The 22,937-nt window shown below is 41.0% G+C and overlaps 1 protein-coding gene across 1 annotated transcript in view; it reads right to left on the bottom strand.

The window, feature by feature from the left end:
- The window catches only part of DNAH11 (dynein, axonemal, heavy chain 11), a 384,221-nt gene extending 361,505 nt beyond the window's left edge, over window positions 1-22,716 (bottom strand). Inside the window, exons 1-6 of the mRNA XM_011944208.1 lie at window positions 22,366-22,716; window positions 20,815-20,958; window positions 5,872-6,068; window positions 5,071-5,263; window positions 3,705-3,804; window positions 520-731 (exon numbers count right to left, since the gene is read on the bottom strand). Coding sequence (XP_011799598.1) covers window positions 520-731; window positions 3,705-3,804; window positions 5,071-5,263; window positions 5,872-6,068; window positions 20,815-20,958; window positions 22,366-22,716 — 1,197 coding nt within the window. The remainder of the gene's footprint in view (window positions 1-519; window positions 732-3,704; window positions 3,805-5,070; window positions 5,264-5,871; window positions 6,069-20,814; window positions 20,959-22,365) is intronic.
- Between the last annotated feature and the right edge of the window lie 221 nt (window positions 22,717-22,937).

The following is a 22,937-nucleotide window of genomic DNA, read 5'->3' as shown; positions in this document are numbered from 1 at the left end:
TTTTTTTTTTTTTTTTTTAACATTTCGCAGGTTGAGTAAGGAATAGAGAAGCAATTATAAAAGAGATTTTAAAAGACCAACAATGAATCAGAAGTTTTTCAATACAATTCTTCTACTATATTTTTAGGATTTTCTTTTTGCCAGATGCTCTTAACTTACCACACTTTCCAAAAGGCTTTTATCAGTCAGTGTTTCTGTGAAAATGAAAGGAAGGCTACAAAGAAGGTACTACACATCTGTCTTTTACTGGAAGCTGCCTTAAAGCCTTTTGAAGAAAGGTACAGATATTAAACAAACAAAACCCGCGAACAACTTGTCCTTCATGTCTGACTTATTTTCATAGCTTTCTGCCATTTAGGATTAAAAGGTTACTTGGCCTTTGTTACCATAAATGTCCTTTCTCAAAAAAGAAAAAGAAAGATGGTGTTTTTACTGTATACTAGATTATTCTTCACTAGTCTAGTAAAACCTACCTCACAGCAACAATTCTTATTGTTCCTGTTTTTTGATGCTTCATACCTGGTTAATGAAGAGATTACAAAACTCTTGCAATAAAACTATAACCCGAGCAGGGGTGTTATAAAACTTGGAATGACTCCAGATCAGACAGATGGTATGAAATAATGGAGCGATTAATATGTGGGTCTGTGGGAATTCCGTCTCCTGTAAACATTGGATATGTCTCCTCAGAGGTCTCAGGTAAAGTTCCACATCTTGGGCTTCGAGAAGGGCTGAAAGCAAAGAACCATCATTAACGTGATTCCGGTTTATTTTTTTTTCTAAATTCACTTTACATGTAGAAGAGAGCCATGTAAAACAACACAGCCACACTTAAATGTTGTCATAGTTCCCTTTATATTACTTATCCTACAATCTACACATGAGCAATGTGGAAGACTTTAGACACTGTCCATCTGTAACTCAGTCATTTGGGAGAGCACTGATCTAGTTACCCACATAGCCTAAATAAATTGTGATGGAAAACCCAAGGGGAAAATACCCCTGGAGTCTAAAGAAATTTACTCAACCCTGTGGAAACTGGGGGAATAAAACCTCTCTGCAATGTTGTCACTTTATGGCTTGGATTACAAACTTCATCACTAGAATGTTAATTCCTTCTAGGAACTTGGTACGAGCACAATTGAATTGTTTACTCTCTCATTCCAGTTTCCTATGACAGTAACTCATGCAATGACTGAGAAAAATTATATTATTAATAAAGGTTTAACTTAAAATTGTGAAGGACAGTGATGAAAGTATTTTGAAACTCGACAGAGGTGAGGTTGTACAACATCATGAATGTACTAAAACTTGAATGAATTATACACTTTAAAATTGTTAATTTATGTTATGTGAATTTTATTTCAATAAAACAAATGTTAAGCATGGTAAATTTTTTTTTCCACATGCTATAGAGGGCCAGGTGCAGTGGCCCATGCTTGTAATCCCAGCACTTTGGAAGGATTAGTTGAGTCCAGGAGTTCAAAACCAGCCTGGGCAACATAGCAAGACCTCATCTCTACAAAAAACTTAAAAATTAGCTGCACATGGTGGCAGTTGCCTGTGGTCCCAGCTCCTCAGGAGGCTGAGGTGGAAGGAGCACTAGAGCCTGGGAGGTCGAGGCTGCAGTGAGCCATCATCATATCATTGCACTCCAGCCTGGGCAACAGAGCAAGACTCTGTCTCCAAAAAAGAAAGAGAAAAAAATCAAACCAAAGAATGCTACAGATATGAAGAAACATTTAAATATTTAACTCTCATTAATGACTGCTTAATCAAATCCAAAGTTTTCTCTTGCTTAGCACTGGTCCTTTTAACATACCCTAAATGGATTTCCATGATACTCCATTTTGCTCCCAAGGCTACAAATACCACCGATGAACTGAGAACAAATTTTATTATGAAAGTAGGGAACAAGGTCAAGTAGATTCTAGTTTTTGGTGTTAACCCAAAAGGCTTGTGTCAAGAACAAAAAAACAAAAAACCCTGCTGAATTTTGTCACCAGCAGTCAAGGACGCACCCAGCCACTTGATGTGTAACCAATTAATCTGTCTATGTAACAATAAAAAGAATGCTCAGGAATTATTTTCTTTTCAAGATGTATTCATGTTTCAAAATTAGTATTTTTATCAATGTTTATGTCAACATTAAATAACTGTATCTAGTAGGTAAGTGCCCTGAAATATTAAGTGTCCTTAAAATGTGATCAGCATGTCTGGTGACTCCACAATGCCTGAAGTATGTCTTTGAGAAGAGCTTTCTTCCTCCAACTTGACCATGGGTTTGGGCCACTTGTTCTATTGAGAAGTGTTTTATTTCTGTATTTCCAGGCCACACACACATAAGGCTCAGAGGACCCTGGGATTCATTCCTGCAGAAGCTGTATCCAGAGAAAATTTTCGTCCTATGCTAACACAGAAGAAAAAAAATGCCAAGAGCTTCTATTTATTGAAGCATACTTACTACATGCCCAGTACCTCGTACAGTGTATAATATGCTATCCCTAACCCAGTGGTTCTCAACCAGGAGAAATCTTGCCCCCAGGGGACATTTGGCCATGAGTGGAGACATTTATGATCACCACAACAGGGATGGCGCCAGCAGGTAAAGGCCAGAGATACTGCTAAATATCCTACAATATGTAAGATGGCCCCCCCCACAACAAAAAATTATCTAACCCAAAATGTTGACTGTGACAAGATTGAGAAATACTAAATCCACGTAGCAATTCTTCAAGGAAGGTGTTAATAGGCCAATACAAACGAGAGGCTTAGCAAATTTAAATGCTCAGTAAGCGGGGTTGGGACAGGAATTCAGATCTTACAGAGCCCCTGCTGTATATATTCGTCCTTATCTTATGCCCTCTTTTTAAACCGAATTCATGCAGAAAACCCTAAAGATGTATTAAAACATATTTGAAGTGAATTTTCAGGATTTCCTAACATTCCAAATGTCACATGGGAAAAATAAACTTTTTACTGTTAGAAACAAAAAAAAGTTACTTGTCCGTATTACCAATTGTATTATTTAAAGCCTCAGTATCATGTATATCCATAAGTAAATGCTTATCCATGTGCAAAGAAACATGAACAGAAATCAAGGAACTGAGCAGGATTGTCATCTTTAGGTGGGGCTGAAACTAGATAGTGGAAGGACAAGGATGGTGAGAAGACTGTCAACTTGGTATCATTTTATGATTCCTGGTTTGTAATAAGATGCATGCATTGTCTATTCAAAATTCAACAAGCCCTCCACTCTGTACATTTCATCTTCACCAAAACTTCAATGATGGCTTTGAGTGTTTGCAAGCTAAATAAGTGGTGGATATCAAACACACTCAGAGAACTGAACTGGTGAATAACTGGACTCATCATAGCCCAATCTGTTGACTGGAAAACCTCTATCCAGAGTTATTTTTTTCCTCTGCTAAATACTGAAGGCCTCACTCCTCCACAAACAGTCTAATTAAAATTTCAATCTGGAGCCACTTTAGCAGGTATCTACTACATACCAGATAAACTAAAAGTAGTTTAGTATGGGTGGAGAATAAAGTACAAAGGGTGAGATGAATTTATCATCAGAAGAGCCAAGAGCAATCACTCCCCGAACATGGTGGAAGGGTAAATGTCAAGGCCAAGCAGGAAAGGGCTGGATCATGAGCAGATGGTGATATTGATGCCAGGCTGAGGAACAAGAGTCTTACCATTTTCCACAGCCAGAAAAATATCCTTCAGAGTAGGAAAATAGCTGCTTTGTTTAGTTGTCAGGATCTTAACCATTTTGAGGACAACAGGTGCCTGAAGCTAAGTTAAAGGAAAAAAAAAAAAAAAACTTTAATAAATATAAACTCGATTCCTAAATACACGCATTCTGTAATAAAATATTTAAATTCTATTTCACTCACAAGTGATTCAGTATTTAACACTCAAAGTGATATCTGGTTTCAAGTTGAAAATAATTTTTAAAATACATTATTTTCTTAGCCTTGTATTTGATTTTGCATTTAAGTTTTTAAATTTGGATATATATTATTATACGTGATAGTTATAATTGAGTGTCAACTTGATTGGATTGAAGGATGCAAAGTATTGTTCCTGGGTGTGTCTGTGAGGGTGTTGCCAAAGGAGATTAACATTTTGAGTCAACGGACTGGGAGAGGCAGACCCACCCTCAATCTGGGTGGGCACCATCTAATCAGCTGCCAGAGCGGCAAGAATAGAGCAGGCAGGCAGAAGATGGAAAAGCAGAACTGCTGAGTCTTCTGGCCTTCATCTTTCTCCCATGCTGGATGCTTCCTGCCCTCAAAGATCAGAATCCAAGTTCTTCAGCTTTTGGACTCTTGGACTTACACCAGTGGTTTGCCAGGGGCTCTTGGGCCTTTAGCGACCGACTGAAGGCTGCACTGTGAGCTTCCCTACTTTTGAGGTTTTGGGACTCAGACTGATTCACCACTGGCTTCCTCACTCCTTAACCTTCAGGCAGCCTATTGTAGAAGTTTACCTTGTGATCCTTGTGAGTCAATTCTCCTTAATAAACTCCCTTTTCTATATACGTATATCCTATTAGTTGTATCCTTCCAGAGAACCTAATACATTATATATGTAAAATACTAATTTTTCCATATGAAATTTGTTTCAGAAAATCTCCAAAAGCCATGTGAATGGATGTCTTAACTTTTAGAACCTTAAGTAATTTGTATGGCAAGCACCCAGCAGAGGAACCGAAGTTAGTCCTTCCATAGCTGTGTCTCTCTACCAAGCAAGACCTCACTCCTTCCCAAATCAATTAAGCTGATGAATTACATTTTCCAGTCTTCAACATTTCCCTGGGGAAGTACTGCTCTTCCAGGGTAGCACAATATTTCCAATCATCTCAAATGCTGTCAAAATATTCTCCTAAAGGCAAAGTTACTTTAATGTCAAAAGTGCACACCATACATACAGAACTCTGGATTAAGAAAAGAGGGCAGACCAGTAAATTATACAGTGTGTTAAACCTTTAAAACTATTGGTCATTGCTGTTCAGGAGACTTTGCTAATTTAATTTACAATTTCGGGCTATCTACTTACTTGATCATAAATGCATGATAGATTTTCTCTCCTCATCATCCAGAAATCTAGCTCTGCTTGAGGAGACAAGTGAAGATCATTCAACAAAGGCTGCACTGAATCTCTTCCTATAATTTCTTGGATTTGATGTGACCATTCAATAACCACAGATTCAATTGCATGAAGTATTATCCTTTCATTTGACTGTGGTGGCCTACAAACATTAAAATAAAATAATTCAAAGATGAATCATTTTATCCAAAGACACAGATTTTAAAAGTTATTTTAGGCTCCATAAACTAGTTTCCTAAAAATAAATTCTTCAAAATCCATTATGTTTATGGTCTTGAGTTGCGGGGTTATGTTATTCTGTCATTGACATGTCTCTAACCTCAAAAAACACTGTTAAAGAATTATATCCTCAAAACCCATTTTACTAAAGGAATACTGCTATTGGCATGGCAATTACTATAGTTTGCTTTTTGTATAATTTGCTTTTTAAAAGCGTACTTTGAAAGGAAATAATACACATGGTGTTTCTGCACTTATTTTAAAAATATGATGTAGTTGTAATTCTCTATTTGCTAATGAATTTGCTAGGAGTGTGATATTAAATGGGTATGCTGACTTTCCATTTTATTTTATTATTTGATTTTATTTGTAGAGATGAAATCTCACTATGTTGCCCAGACTAGTCTTGAACTCCTGGTCTCAAGCAACCCTCCCATCTTGGCCTCCAAACTGCTGGGATTACAGTCCTGAGCCACCATGCTGGCCTGGCTCTCCATTTTAATATCCTGGATATACTGTACTGTTACGTACTTGTTCTCTGAATAATTCTGATCCAGATCAATCTTTCCTGCAACAGTGGGAACTGGTAGAAGAGTTCTTCTAGACATTTTGCCCCTAAAAATATACATCTTATTTTTCATGACTTCTATGTGATATTCCATATCTTGTGAAGTAAAACAGGACCAGGACTTATGGTTGTTCTTATTAGAAAGAACTGGCACTAAAATCTAGAAAAAGAGAAACACTGTTAAAAGCAGTTAAATTAATTTACAGAAAATGTATTCCTTCCAAGGTTTTCTTGTCATACAAAATTGGTAACAAAACCGCCCAATTTCATAAATATCATCCAATAATAAGAAATCTACAAAGAGAGGACAAAGTCAGTGACCCATTTAGACTTAATCAATTAGACATAAATTCTGTCAAAGTGGAATTAGCATACTGCCTGTTCATTCACTTACCCATTTATCAAACATTTGTGGAGGTTCCCAATAACTCAAACGCTACACAAAATAAGCAGCCATGTCAAGTAAGTAAACTGCCCTCATAATGCAAACTGAGCACACTGGCAGGCACATTAATGAAAACAATCTTTCTGAATCATATGGAAGCTAGAAGTAAATTAATCTTCTCAAGCCCTGGGTGGCATCCCAGAGGATTAAAGTTTGGATAGTCAGAAACATGTTTATTCAGCCGCATGGACCTTATTCAGAACTTCTTCCACTATGAAACGGGAAACATCAATGAAACTATGTGAAAACTCTCAAAAAGTATTTTTTCCATTTCCAGAGTCTGGAATATGTTATGTAATCAATAAGAGAATGCTGCATTAATGAAGTTTGTCTCTTCTTGCTTTCCCTTGAAGTATCTATTCATTTTAAACTTTTTTTCATTTTTCTTATATATAATCTATATGTAATCTGACCAGTTTATAAACATTTTACTATAAAACTTGAATTAGCCAAAATGCTCAGAAAATGTTTATTCTACCTTTTTAGAGTTTAGTTTGATGATACAATCTTCTATTTAACAATAAACAAGATGAAAATTCACTTTCTTTTTTTTTTTTTGAGACAGAGTCTCGCTCTGTCACCCAGGCTGGAGTGCAGTGGCCGGATCTCAGCTCACTGCAAGCTCCGCCTCCTGGGTTTACGCCATTCTCCTGCCTCAGCCTCCCGAGTAGCTGGGACTACAGGCGCCCACCACCTCGCCCGGCTAGTTTTTTTGCATTTTTTAGTAGAGACGGGGTTTCACCGTGTTAGCCAGGATGGTCTCGATCTCCCGACCTCGTGATCCGCCCGTCTTGGCCTCCCAAAGTGGTGGGAAACAAATGTCTCCAAATGTTATTATTATCTTTTCCTGCTTAGCACCCATTACATGTCAAGCTAGTAATACAGAAATTAGTACAAAATAGTCCCCGCCCTCAGTGAGCTCAGTAGGTGAGATCCTGGAACTGTGACGCTCAAGCTAAGATGTGCCATGATTATATAGAATGAGACCACCACTTCTCCTGTTGTCCTTCCCAGCTTTTCCCCATCTCCCCTTTTCCCTAGTTTATAAGACAGAAGGGGGAGAAAGCAAAAAGGTGGAAAGAAACAGAAGATAAATAGCTAGACGACCTTGGCACCACCACCTGGCCCTGGTCATTAAAATAATAATAATATTAACTTCTGACCAAAACTACCAGTGTTATCTGTAAATTCCAGACATTGTATGAGAAAGCACTGCAAAACTTTTTGTTCTGTTAGCTGACGCATGTAGCCTCCCGTCACGTTTTCCACGCTTGCTTGATTTATCATGACCCTTTTACATGGATCCCTTAAAGTTGTAAGCCTTTAAAAAGGCCAAGTATTTCTTCTTCAGGGAGCTTGGCTCTTAAGATGCGAGTCTGCCGACGCACCCAGCCGAATAAAAGCCTTTTCCTTCTTTAATACAGTGTCTGAGGAGTTTTGTCTGCGGCTCGTCCTGCTACAATCAGAGGTATGTCTAGGATGCATGTGAAAACATGGGAGAAATATGTGCCTCTGGGAGAGAATGGTTTTAAGAAAGATTTGCCAGAAAAGTCATTTCTTGGTTTGAATCTTTAAGATGAAAGAACAGGGCAAGGCAGTTGTTATGATGTGAATATATATGTCCTCTGAAAATTCATATATTGAAATCCTAACCCCCAAAACAATGGTATTAGGAGGTGGCATGTTTGGGAGGTGATTAATCATGAGGGCCCAGTCCTCATGAATGGGATTAGTGTCCCTATAAAATAGGTCCAACAGAGCTTGTTCGCTCCTTCCACCATGTGAAGGAATAGCTAGAAGGGGCCGTCTATAAACCATGAAGTAGCCTTCAGACACCTGAATTTACTACTGCCTTGATTTTGAACTTCCAGCTCCAGAACTGTAAGAAATAAATGTCCAGTGTTTATACCCCACCAAGTCTGTGGTATTTTGTGATAGTAACCTGAACAGAGTAAGACAACAAGCATTCCAGAAATCAGAACACTGATAAAATCATGGCGACTCAGGGAGTATGGTGCTTGTAGGAAACCACCAGTATGACAATCCTGGAAATAGAGCCAGCACCCCTGAGAGCAATGGCAATACGTGGGCTATGAGGAAGGCAGGGGTAGTTTGTGAAGAACTTTGCAAACAGGCTGAAGAGTTTAGGTTTAAGCAAATTAACACAGGAACAGAAAAACCAAATACTGTATGTTCTCACTTTTTTTTGTTGTTTTGTTTTGAGACAGAGTCTCACTTTGTCACTGAGGTTGAAGTGCAGTGGCAAGATCTCGGGTCACCCCAACCTCCATGTCTCCTGGGTTCAAGTGATTCTCCTGCCTCAGCCTCCTGAGTAGCTGGAATTACAAGCATGTGCCACCATGCCCAGCTAATTTTTGTATTTTAGTAGAGACGAGATTTTGCAATGTTGGTCAGGCTGGTTTCAAACTCCTGGCCTCAAGTTATATGCCCACATTGGCCTCCCAAAGTGGTAAGACTACAGGTGTGAGCCACTGCACCCGGCCATCCATGTTCTCACTTATATTAATAACTAGGAGCTAAACATTGAGTACACATGGACACGAAGAAAAGAACAACAGACACTGTGGCCTTCTTGAAGGTGGAGGGTGGGAGGAGGGTGAGGACTAAAGAACTACCTATCAGATACTATGCTGATTACCTGGGTAACAAACTATCTGTATACCAAACTCCCATGACACACAATTTACCCAGGTAACAAACCAGTACATGTACCCCTTGAATCTAAGATTAAAAATGGAAAGAAAAAAGAGTTTAGATTTGTTGGACTGAACATGCATTACCTACTGGGAGACTGTTTTCTAGATTAAATCACTGACATCAATAGCTTTTTCTAAAAGTCAAGCTGAAAGAAAATTAAAGTTATTCAACATTTTTAATGTACTGGGTACTGTTTCAGACTTCACTCTATTTACTATTCTGAGAAAACATTTTAACCAGTCCATTTTTGAGGCATAATAAATCTAAGTACTAGTAGCCAGCCTGCAGATGTGACAAATTGCACAGCTCATGCACCTAGAAAGTCACAAAAAGTGAACAGAATGTAGAGAATGGGTCAGTCCCTAAAAGGGAAGAAAGTTTCATTGTTGGGAAATCGAAACTTAAGCGGAGAAAGGAACCAGGATATAACCTTATAAGAGGGATAATGAAACTTAGGCAATGTCCGTGAGAATTGTAACCCCATAGTACTCAACGAGGAACTGGGGGAAGAACTTGCATGATAGGAGATAAATGACCTGCTATAACTGCCCCAGGTGTGCCTTCCTACCAGACACCCAATCTTGCAAGACTGCCATTAAAAGTCTTTCTTCCACTGTTCTTTGTGTCTCCAAGTCCATTCTTTGGGTTCAGAAGGGTAAATGTGTTTCTCACAAACTTGGGGGCTCATCTGGGAACTCTGTGCCTGTATAGAGTAGGACTCCAGCAGAGAGTGGAAACACGTCCCACACAATTTAAGTGGCCTGCTCTGTCCAGGCATCCTGGATCCCTGCAGAGGCCATAAACAAACCCAAGACTGTTATTCAGGAGGCAGTGGAGGCAACACAGGGAGAAAAGCAGGCACCACGGCAACCAGGCAACGTCACGTACGAGGCAAGGGAGGAAAATTGAACTGTAAGTACTGCCTCAGTGGTTGAGCATTTTCAGAAGTCAAGTGTGTGTGACTAAGATGTAACCTAGATATGAAGCAAGTGAGGAGTTCAAATCCCAATCCGTAGTTCTGTTCTCCCATGAGGGAAATGTCCACAGACAGGCAAAGCAATTGGGGTATGCAAGAAACCTCCAGTAGTGGGGGGCTGAGTACACAGGGAAAAGCTTGGACACAAAGACTGACCAAAAATGGGATACAGAAATTCTAGGCCTATGGGCCAAAGGAAAGAGAGAGCCAAAGAGACTCCCTCTGACATTCCCCCGGATAGTCCTTTGGGAAGAATGAGGATTAAAGGGACAACCCTTGAATCAGGGACAAGGAAAAGCAAAAAATGATAAAGTATTGATGCTTATCTGGCCTAAAGACCCCATTCATAAGCCTTTGGTCTTTTGGCCTAAGTTTGGCTCAGACAAAAATGGGGTATACCAAGCTTTAATTCTCTATGTGAATGATAAAACCCCATCCTCACAAGAGGAGATGGGTTACACTCTCTGCTGGATCAAGGAATTAGGCACCATGTTCCCCTTCAAAGAAGAAGAGAAAAAGCCTAGTAAAAAGCTCCTGCCCAGTGAAAAGCCCTGGGACCCCCTATCATCCATATGCCTCCATGTGTCTCACAAAGTAGGGGACAGGAAAATCAAGGGGCAGCAGGAGGGTTAGGAATAAAGACCTGCAGACCATGGCAGGGTCGAACCAACTGCTCCTTTAAATCCTTATCCAAATTTGAGAAAAGAATTAGAACAGTGTAAGAGGGATATTGAGAACTTCCCTATCCCTTCCACACAGCAGACATCTAGCATATTCCCTCTTAGGGAAGTTCCCATAGACAGGGAGAGATTGGCTTTGTAAATGCTCCTCTTACAAGTACTGAAGTTACGAATTTCAAGAAGGAAATGAAACCACTTCTAAAACATCCCCCTGGGTTTAGCAAACCAGCTGAAATCAATTCCTAGAACCCAGCTTTTACACCTGGGCTGATGTCTAGCACAAGTATCCTTTATCACAGGAAAAGAAAGGGGAATGATTAGGAGAGGGGCCATAACCATCTGGGAGAGGTAACAACCCCGTGGGCAAGAAGTCTTAACAGCTGAACAAAAATTTCCAACTGTCAATCGCAAACAAGATAATAATGATCCCAGAGGCCAGGTGCGTGGCTCATGCCTATAATCCCCAGCATGTTGGGAGGCCGAGGTGGGTGGATCACCTGAGGTCTGGGCCTCGAGACCAGCCTAGCCAACATGGCAAAACCTCATATCTACTAAAAAATACAAAAATTAGCCGGGCATGGTGGTACGCACCTGTAATCTCAGCTACTCAGGAGGCTGAGGCAGGATAATCACTTAAACCTGGGAGGTGGAGGTTGCAGTGAGCCGAGATTGCACCACTGCTCTCCAGCTTGGGCAACAGAGTGAGACTCCATCTAAAAAAAAAAAAACCCAGAGAACAGACACAAATGCAGAACCTCAGGGAACTAATTGTAAAAAAGATCAAAAAGTCCACCACTAGGACACAAAAGGTCTCAAAGGCATTGGAGATTCAACAAAAACCAAGAGGAAACTTCCTCTGCATTCCTGCAAAAGGTCAGAGACTAGATAAGAAAATACTCCAGATTAGATCCAGAGGACCCAGTACGGCAAGGCCTTTTGAAAGTTTTAATATTCTTACTTTGTAAGAAAGAACTGGCCTGACATTAAAAAAAAAAAAAATTACAAAGGACTAATGGATGGAATGAGAAACCATTTGAGAAATTACTAAGGGAGGCTCAGAAGGTCTTTGTAAGGAGGGAGGAAGAGAAGCATAAAAAAAAAAGTGAAACTCATGGTTCCACTGTGGAAGACGTAGTCAAAAAAAAAAAAAAGGTTAGATCAAGATCCCCCTCGAAGGATACAAGGGGAATGATAGATTTCGACACAAAGAAAGAAGGGAAATACATGGGAAAGCTCCCAAGACTATGAGTGGATGTTACAAGTATGTAAAGCCAGGGCATTTTAAAAGAGAATGTCCTAAATGGAAAAAAGAAATGGGGATCCACCTCATGACTGCTGATGAAGAATGGGGGAGAGTTTCTTCTGAGTAGGTCCCACCAGGAACCCTGAATAAATTTGAAGGTGGGACCCGAGAGAGAAGTGACATTTTTGGTTGGTACTGGTGTGGATCGCTCCTCCCTAATTCACCAACCAAGGGGTACAAAACTCTCTAAGGAAAAATTGATAGTATCGGGTAAAGGGGAGGGATTTCACGTTCCGATATTCAAGAAAATGTTAATTAGACTGGGACCAAAACAAATTAGTCACTCTTATATGTTCCTAAAGCAGAAACTAACAGCCTGGGTCGAAACCTGATTGTGAGATTGGGTTTAGGATTAGGAATAAAGGAAGGACAAATAAAAGTAATAATGGGCCTTCCAAAAGAGGAGGAGGAAAGAAAATTAATAACCTCGTGTGGGTTAGAAAAGGCAATGGGGAGGGTTAAAAATCACACCCTTACAAACTAAACTAAAACAACCAAGAGAAGTGGTTTGCAAAAAAAAAAAAAAAGAAAAAAAATCCCATTTATACTGAAGGGAGAAAATATCTCCAACCAGTAATAAAGGGATTAATGAAAGATGGACTATTAAAACTCCGCATGTCACCCGTACAATACTCCAGTTCTCTCAGTCAAAAAGTTTAATGGGTCGTTGAGATTGATGCAAGATCTAAGGGCTATGTATCAGACTGCCCAGACCCACCACCCTGTGGTGCCTAACCCCTACACCCTCCTCAGTAAGATATCCTATGAACACAAGTGGTTCAGTGCGGTGGATCTAAAAGATGTATTCTGGGCATGCCTCTAGACTTTAGGAGTAGAGACCTCTTTGCCTTTAAATAGGAAAATCCCATAACTGAGAGAAAATAATGATACCGCTGGACTGTGCTGCCACAAGGTTTTTTTGTTTTTTTTTTTTATTTTTATTTATTTTTTTATTTTTGAGTCTCACTCTGTCACCCAGGCTGGAGTGCAGTGGTGTGATCTCAGCTCACTGCAAGCTCTGCCTCCCGAGTTCATGCCATTCTCCTGCCTCAGCCTCCTGAGTAGCTGGGACTACAGGTGCCCGCCACCACCCCCGGCTAATTTTTGTATTTTTTTTTTAGTAGAGACGGGGTTTCACCATGTTAGCCAGGATGGTCTCGATCTCCTGACCTCGTTATCCACCCACCTTGGCCTCCCAAAGTGCTGGGATTATAGGCACGAGCCACCGCGCCCGGCCTGCTGCCACAAGGTTTCATGGAAGCCCCAAACGTATTTGGTCAAATCTTAGAAAAGGTCCTGGAGAAATTCCAACCTTCCAGGGGAACCCAGTTGTTACATTATGTAGAAAATCTTTTAATTTCTGGGGAGAAGAGGGCCAAGGTATCAGAAACCACCGTAAGCCTATTTAATTTCCTAGACGAATGGGGATTGCAAGTCTCTAAGAACAAATTGCAGTTTGTAGAAAAAGAAGTTAAATATTTAGGACGCCTAATTAGTAAAGGGAAGTGAAGACTAAACCTAGAAAGAATATCGGCAATAATGGGTCTGCCTTTGCCTAAGACAGAGAGAACTCCAAAAGTTTTTAAGTTTAACTGGCTACTGTAGTTAATAAATTAACTCATATGCTCAAAAAAGACTCTATCTCAAGTTACTAGAAGAGAAACCCGATCCCTTGCAATGGTCCCAAAGGAAATTCAGGCAGTAAAAAAGCTAAAGCAGGCCTTCATTACTGCCCTGGTCCTGGCCCTTCCATTTTTAGAGAAACCATTCCATCTGTTTGTAACAATGGACCAGGGCATGGCCCCTGGGGTGCTCACGAAACCTGGAGAGAGAAGAGGGAACCTGTTGCTTTTGTCTCCAAGCTTCTTGATCCTGTCTCTCGGGGGCCGCCGGAATGTGTGTAAGCAGTGCTGCCACCGCCCTGCTGCTAGGAGAGTGGAAAGTTAACCTCCGGTGGGGCCCTAATAGTAAGCAACCCACACCAAGTCAGGAATATATTAAATCAAAAGCCGGGAGACAGTTTGAACACATTCTCAGACTCTAAAATATGAAGCATAGTAGTTTTAAAAAAAATGATTTGCTCATAACAAATATTTGCCTAAATCCAGCTGGTTTCCTATGGAAAGGAGAGGAGAAAAAGACATCAGACCAGAACTGCTTAGATATCATAGAATACCAAACAAAAGTTAGACCAAACCTTAGGGAAGCTCCACTACATGATGGGATAAGGTTGTTTGTGGATAGTTCATCCTGAGTGACAGATGGCAAGAGACATAATGGCCATGCTGTCATTGATGGGAATAAACACTCCTTGTGTGAGAAAGGTAGATTACCTAATGGGTGCTCAGCCCAAACCTGTGAATTATGTGGTCTTAACCAGGCCCTAAAGCTCCTTAAAGCCCAAGAAGGCACTGTATATACTGATTCTAAATATGCCTGTGGGATGGTACACACTTTTGGAAAAATCTGGACAGGGTATGGCCTAATAAATAGCACAGGAAAAGAATTGGTACATGGGGAATTGGTCAAACAGGTTTTAGAAAGCCTTCTCCTTCCAGCAGAGGTAACCATAGTACATGTAAATGGTCATCAGAAAGGGAACACCATAGAAGCTACAGGAAACAAGCTTGCAGACGGCACTGCCGAGCAAGCCTCCCTGGAGGAAGAAATTAGAAGACTATTTAGTCTGATCCCAGACATCCCTAAGGTAGTATTAAGGCCCCAGTTTACCAGAGAGAAGAAGGAAGAATTAGACAGGATAGGGGTCAAACTAAAGACGTCAAATGGGTACTTCTTGATGGGAGAGAAATAAGTAAACTCCATGAGAAAACTAATATCTATATTACACAAAGGGAGTCTTTGGGGAGCCCAGGCACTGTGTGATGCAACACTTAGGAATTATGGGTGTATAGGGATTTATATCCTCACTAAGTATGTGGAAGTAGTGTAACTTGTCAAAAGACAAACAAAAAGGTGATTAGAAAACAGGCCATGGGAGAAAGACCTCCCAGACTAAGATTATTTGAAAGCATTCAAGTCCAAAGTAGAAAGACTAAAGAATTTACTAGTAATCATAAATCACCTTTCTGGCTGGGTGGAAGCCTTTCCCCTTCCACAGTCACCACTGGGAATGAGGTCAAAATAATATTAAAACAGGTTGTACCTAGATTTGGCCTCATGGAAAATATTAATTCTGATAATGGGAGCCACTTTACCTCAAGGGTGTTAAGGGGACTTATGGAAGGTTTTCGAATTAAATGGGATTATCACACCCCTTGGCATCCCCTTTCCTCTGGAAAGGTAGAAAGAATGAATCAAACTCTCATAAAGCATATCACCAAACTAATCTTAAAAACTAAAATGCCTTGGACCAAATGTCTCCCAATAGCACTCCTTAGGATTAGAACAGCCCCAAGAAAAGACTTGGAATGGTCCCTCTACAAGTTATTATATGAGATCCTGTATTTGGGCACAGCTAGAGATCTCCCTGCTATGGAAACGAAGGATCAATTCTTAAGAAATTATATACTGGCCATATACTCCACCCTGGTATCCCTTAGGTTAAGAGGACTTCTGACTCAAACTTCACCTCTTGAATTCATGGCTCACCACTTCCAGCCTGGCAACTTGGTGCTGATCAAGACTTGGAAAGAAGACAAGCTCCACCTAAACTCGAAAGGTCCCTGTTAAGTGCTCCTGACCACTGAGCTGGCTGTGCAAACAGCTAAACTGGGGTGAACTCACTAAAGTCAAGAGATTGGTTTAAAAAAAAAAAAAAAGGAAGGGAGAAAAAAATGATCAGTGGAAAGTGCACAGGTCACGTAAGGAACCCTTAAAGTTAACTCTGAGAAAAACCTAAAAAGAAAACATGGGCTGGCCCCATTTTGGAAGTTAATATGACTGGGATGGGCTACTAAACAAAGAGCAGGTCAAAACGGCAACTGGCAGGGGACTCCTCCCTACCCAATCAGGTTGCTAACTAACATAACCAAGACAGTAGCACCCCAGACTATAAGATTTAATGCCTGCCAGGTTTTACCTTGTGGGAATGTGGAAAATCAGAAACCGTTCTCTCAGGTGGATAAATATCTTTGCCCTGAAACAAATACAGGTTACAGTAGAGTATCACCCTGCCCCAGCTGGGATAATATATGGTGGACTACCCAATTTCAGTGTCGGATAGTAAACGTGGGGTGGGTAACTCCAACCTGGAAACCCTTAAAGAATAAATTACATCTGTCCAAGGGCTCCTCATCAAACAACTGCCAGAATTTAAAATGCAATCCTATACTCATCACCATTGATAATCCAGCTGTTCCAAACCAAGAACCAAAAGTAGCATCTCGGTTATATGGATTGGGGCAAATATTGCAGGGAAAAACCCCTACAGTAATTTGTTCTCAAACTAACACAAAACTCAACCTGCCATTTGCCTGGGACTACTGCAACATCAAACCCTAATAAACACTTTAGTTCACCAAATAATGACCCTAAAAGGTTAAAAATAATTAAGGTAAAAGATTTAAGGCAAATCTTAGAAATCGAGACAGGGTACAGAAATATGAATGCCTGGGTCAAATTTTCGGTACAAGCCCTCAACAAGAGTAGCTGTTATGCATATGCGGTAGAACAACTTCAGGCACAGGTGGTTCTGTTTCCTCTAGGATGGAATACCAATCTTAAAGAAATGCACCGTGTGTTGGCTCTATACCAGGACAAGGATGTATGGGGAAATGAGACTTATAAAAGTCTGTCATTGGCCAGGCACGGTGGCTCACACCTGTATTCCCAGCACTTTGGGAGGCCAAGGTGAGTGGATCACCTGAGGTCAAGACCAGCCTGGCCAACATGGTGAAACCCCGTCTCTACTAAAAATACGAAGAATTAGCCAGGCACAGTGGCGAGTGCCTGTAATCCCAGCTACTCAGGACACTGAGGCAGGAGAATTGCTTGAACCCAGAAGTCAGAGATTGCAGTGAGCCAAGATTGTGCCACAGCACTCCAGCCCGGGCAACAAGAGCAAAACTCTGTTTCAAAAAGAAAAAAGTCTGTCATTGCTCTTTCCCACATTGCAGAGGTCAGATCCCAGAGCAATTCCCTTGTTCTCCATAGGAAACATGAACCACTCCTCTTGCCTCTCTAGGCAAGGGGCAAAGTTCAATAAGCCCATGGGAGAACTCTCAATTGTACCCACTTCCTAAACATCACAAGTGAGTCAAGCAATGGCAATTACCCAGGTATCCATATGGCCCAGGCTAATGTCTGGTGGTTTTGTGGGAAAGGGAACCTCTGTAAACTCTTACCCTCCAGTTGGATCAGGACTTGTACTTTAGTCCAATTGCCTTCACTCTGGCATTTCCTAAGATACCCAAAAATACACATGGCCACCAAAACTGGAGATATTTGACAAATTCTTTCAATCCCAATATATATGTTAACTCAGTAGGAGTCCCTGGGGGGGTGCCTAATACATTTAAGGCCCAAAACCAAAGGGCTCTGGGTTTAAGTTAGCACTCTTTCGGTGGTCAACTATTAATAAAAATATGGATTAAATTAACTATATCTATTATATTCAACAAAAATTCATCAATTATACTCAGGACACCCTCAAAGGGGTAGCTAGCCAGTTAAATGCCACCAGCTAAATAGCCTGAGAAAACAATCTTGCACTAGACATGATACCAGCAGAAAAAGGGGGTGTATGTGTTATGCTGGGTGGGAAGTATTGTATTTTCATTCCCAAGAATACTGTCCCAGATGGCACCATCACAAAAGCTTTACAAGAACAACCCTAGCCAACAAACTAGCAAAAAATGCGAAATTAATAACCCATTAATGGGTTGGGTAGAAGGTTGTTTTAAAATATGAAAAGGTATAATAGGTTCAATCCCTACATCTCTCATAAATGAGGCAGGAGTCTTAACAGCAGTAGGATGTTGCATTCCCCCTGTGTAAGGCAACTAGCACAAAAATTAAAATAGCTATTAATAAACAAATGTGCATAACTTACTAGCAAAATAACCTGTCCTATTAGAAACCAAATTAAACTTGCTCTCCTATAAAGAAAAAAGTAAACAACTTCTAGAGTGATTCAAGAACCAAAAGGGTTTGGATAAAAATAAAGCCAAAGAAAGTAAATAGAAAAGAGGAGGGAATTTGTGAGAAAACATTTTAAATGGTCCGTTTTCAAGCCATGATAAATCTAAGTACTGGCAGCCAGCCTGTGGATATGACAAACCTCATGGCTCATGCACCTAGAAAGTTATGATAAGCGAACAGAATGTAGAAGAGGAGTCAGTCCATAAAAGGGAAGAAAGTTTCGTTATTGGGAAATCAAAACATAAGCGAGGAAGGGGGCCAGGGTATAAACTTACAAGGGGGATAATGAAACTTAGGCAATGTCCAGGAAGACTGTAACCCCATAGTACTCAACCAGTGAGGAAATGGGAGGGGGCTTATGTGCTAGGAGATAAATTACCTGCTGTGACTGCCCCGGGTGTGCCTGCCTACCAAACACCCGATCTTGCAAGACCGCCATTAAAAGTCTTGCTTCTGCTGGTCTGCCTGCCTCCGAGTCCACCCTTTGGGTTTGGAAGGATAAATGTGTTTCTCACATTATTCTATGACAAAGCCAACTTCTTTTAAAACTTAAGGTTTGTATCATGAGCTGTAGATAAAACACTAGGAAATTCTGAGCCACATGCTCTGGAAAGCAATTAGTAACTCAAACAGCTAAAGTATCTCTAGAAATATCATTTAAAACAAATAGATCTGGGATGTACTTATTAATTACAATAAATTTTATCAAATATATACAAAGTAAGTCAATTAATTTGAGGTTTTGTCTTATTTTAGTTGTAAGTTTGTGTAGTTTTTGCATTTATAAGAAAAATAAACTTTCTCTATGAACCAAAGTAAGGTTCACCAAGCACATACACACCTGTAGATAAAGAAGCAAATGTGCCTTTGCTGTGGATCTCTTTACTTACCTTCTGTTTCTTTTTTTAAACTGTGGGGTTTCCCTTTATGACGGTTCTTAAACCATTCAATACAATTACTGAGGAAACACTTTCAAAATACAGGAGCCTGGGCCCCTCTAGATTTTTTAAATTGGAATTTCCAAGGATGGGGCCCAGATATTGACTGAGAAGAACCAAATGATCTTTCCTTTATGCCTTGGTAAGCATTCACAATTATTGTTTCTTTTGAAATGTGGGCCAGCGTGATACATAAAGAAATAACCATATGACATTTTAAATACTTTTGCTAAGTATAATTATATAATACAATCCAGTGACAACTAATAACATATGGAAACAAATCATAATGTTGAGGGGCAGGCATACCTTTTTCAGAATGTTATGCAGATCCTGGTACTGAGAAAAAGAGTAGAGAAATTTGGAAAATGCTTTTATCTTCTGTTGCCAGACACAGATAGTAGAGCAAGAATCTCATAATGTAACCCTGCCCCTCCAAGTTCCAGTTGATAGTGGTCTAGATTCACATAATGAACCGAAGTCATCAGATTCAGTTCAATTAAAATCTGAGCACTTGTTGCATACCAAAAATTGTTCCTGGCACTGAAGTTAAAAGACTGTCTTCCTAGCACCTCCCTGAAATCAGTTAAAGTCAATTAAATTCAACAGGAGCAAAGGGAAACCCAGGCAGGGTACGGAAGTTAGGGGTGAGAGACTTTGGTTAGTTCAGCAGGAAAACACCTCCCTTGAAAAAGACAGAAGACCCTCAAAAAGTAGAAGATGTGTGATCATGAGAGACTGCTAAATAACTAGTAATAAACATGTCAGCAATTTTTCCTACCTTAAATACCGGCCTTGGCAGGACTACACTGATTAAAGAGGTCTGATTTAGAAATTGGCCTGGTAGACAGATATCTAACCCAGCAGTTCCCAAAGCTCACTGTACATTAGAATCACATGGGGATCTTAAACAACTGCTGCCACCTGGCTCCCATTCAGGACGTTCTAAATTAATTGGTGAGGGGTGACCTGGGGCATTGTGTTAAAAGCTCCCCCAGGTGATTCTAATGTTCAGCAAAGTTTGAGAGCCGAGATTCTAGTTCCATGGAACCTGGTTATTCGGTAGTTGCTCTTCAAAGCTAGTCCACAAACAGCATCAGCATCAGGTTAGAAGTGCAGAACCTCGGGCTCCACTCTAGACTGAATGAACTTAGCCTCTTCCACAAAATCCCCAGGCAGTTCTTATGCACATTAAAGTGTCAGTAACATTGGTTGAAGAGTATTTCTCTAATTTAAGAGGAGAAAAAGAAATTTTAAGAACTATTTCTAATACTTTCATCACCTTTTCCCATTATCTGCCATGAGTGAAACTTAGTCTTTAACTGTTAGTTTCTAACAGGTATAAAAAGGAACTGATAATACTCATTTTCAAAGTATAAATTTGTCTCTACTCTGAATGTGAAGTTTAAAACCTACTGCTAAGGTGCAAGAGCCTATTCAATGTTTTTTATTTGCTTCTATTATCTTGGAAGGAAGAAAGGGAGAGAATGATACCTGCAACTGCCACCTATTGAATACTAGCATCCGTAAGCATGAGCTCCTTTCAGGAACAGTGTAGATGTCATGACTCCATTCACCTGGCTAGAGACTCCTGGCTTCTACAAGCTTTCCCCACACCCTCCCCATCCCCTGCCCTGCCCCTCCCCATCCTAGCTCTTCTTTTAATTATAAGAGTTGTCCTGAATAATTCCAAATGTCACAGAGATAAGTGAAAGCTTTAAATATTAAAGACAGACCAGGACAGTACCTCATCGAGGAAAGCAGATACATGTCCAAGAGACAATGCAGGTAACCCTCCAAATAAAACCACTTGAGTAAAGTCATTCACTCCAATGCTTTCAGTAATCTTCTTGGAAATAAAAACAAGTTTATGGTTTGCATCTCTTGGAATCTAAAACAAGAGCAGGATAATTAGTTCTAGTTCACTGTGTCGTTTTCTTGTTAACGAGCAGGATTTACTATATCCAACTTGTAGCTGTATTGCTAGCAGAAGAAACAAAACCTGGTGTCTTTGCCTGCTCTATGAACAAGGTCCTTCTACCGCTCTTCCCTATTATGCAGAGAGTATACAGTTTTCTTCGTTCTTTTATAATGCTAATTTCACAGCATTACTGGTGTGGAAATATCACCTTTTTAAAGGCATGTCAATTATACCAGATCATTATATAAAAAAAAATCCTATAACTAAAAACAAGGAGCATGTAGGCATGTAGAATGTTTCAATCCTAATGGGTTTTTATAATCTTCTCTGGTTTGGAAATAAGCCAAACTGAGATAAAGACAAGGCACAAGAGGTTAATTTGTATTTCTATCAAAGAATAGAAATGTATAAACAAAACATGCTAACATTTCCACAACTACTGAGTCATTTTATTGAACATTATAACTATTTGATTTAGGTAATACTAGAGTTAAGTGTTCTATCGTCTTATCTACTGACAAACTTATTTTTTTTTAAATTACAATTAGAAGAGTACTAAAACAAAAGAATTCAAAATTCACAATACCCTAAGGCAGCCTTCCTGTTTCTCTCTTCTCTGAGATCCTATTTCCCAACTATCATAATGACCACAGCTAGTGATAAAAACGATATAACATGTTAAACTGAGCATGGCGCTATTTAAAAATTGTGAATCTTGCTCCGAACTCACCATACTTGAAAAATACTAAATACAAGTGCTGTACGTTAGGTGGTATGTTAACCTTTTAGTGGGCAAGTAATCTAAATTCAAAAAGAAAAAGGAAGAAAAAGAGAGGAAGGAAGGAGGGAACTGCTCCCCCTAAACGGTCAGTAAACACCCATGGGTGCGAAGACTGCATGGGCATTCCTTAAGGACTCCATGTTTTTCCCTGGGGTGAAGTGTGGTTGGCACGTAGTCAAAATACGTCACAAGTTATATGCGCTCTGCCAAACACCACCTTTTTTTAAAGGACGTGACTCCAGGGAGACCCAAGAGCAACTGAAACACAAGTTTTTTGGCACAGAAATCCCACGTTGCGCCCAACACCCAAGCAGCTAAAGAAAGCGCTGGTTTTCTTGCATTATCCTGGTCGAACAGGCTCAACGGGGGATTCTCCGTCAAATACAAACAGCTGACCTAGGAAACTAACCTGAAGCTGCTGAACTGCAGAGTGGGTGCACGTGGGGAGTTCTGCGGGCCTCAGGATGGGGACTTCAAGCCAAGTTTGTTAAAGTGCCCGAGTGAGCGCCCCGCGGGAATGCAAAAGAGCCCGACTGGGCTGTCTCCCCTGGGTAGCTTTGTTGGGTGGGCAGGTCCCCTTGCCCGTCCTCTCTTACCTCCTGGGAAGCCGCAAGGGGCCCCGCGGCGGCGACGCTAAACACAAGGCAAGCCGGGCTGGTGCTTTCCAGAAACTCCCCAAGAACCTGCCGGTTGTCCTCGCTTTCCAAATACTGGCTCCATTTCTCCTCCGTGAACCCCAGCATCATCTCCAGGCGGCCGCCGAGGAAGCGCACCCGCGCGTCTTGGGCGAAACTCCGCGCTCTCTTGGCCGCCGCCGCCTCCTCGTTCTCCTCCTCCTCCTCGAGCTCCACAGCGCCCACTGCCTCCAGGCCGGCCCCCGACGTTAGGCGAAGGGTCGGGGCTTCTCGGAAGTCTCGCGCCTCCCGGGCTACCACCGGGGCTGCCATTGGGCAACCGTCCGAGGGAACGCGGGGCCGACTGGCTCCTCACCCGAGACTCTGGGCCAGCCTGAAGTGAGCGAGAACACCTCGGGAGGCGCCCACCCTCCTCCGCGGTTGCCGCGAGCGCAGATCCTAGTCTCCCACCTGCTGCTACTTAACCGCGCCACTTGCGCACAGCGGTAGCCTGGCAGGCCGAGGCGAAGGCCTGGGACAAGCAGCGCGTCCTG

Source organism: Colobus angolensis, unplaced genomic scaffold, assembly GCF_000951035.1.
Source record: "Colobus angolensis palliatus isolate OR3802 unplaced genomic scaffold, Cang.pa_1.0 Scaffold229, whole genome shotgun sequence".
Lineage (NCBI taxonomy): Eukaryota > Metazoa > Chordata > Mammalia > Primates > Cercopithecidae > Colobus > Colobus angolensis.
The sequence above is the reverse complement of the archived record's forward strand: the minus strand, read 5'-3'. Positions and strand labels throughout refer to the sequence as shown.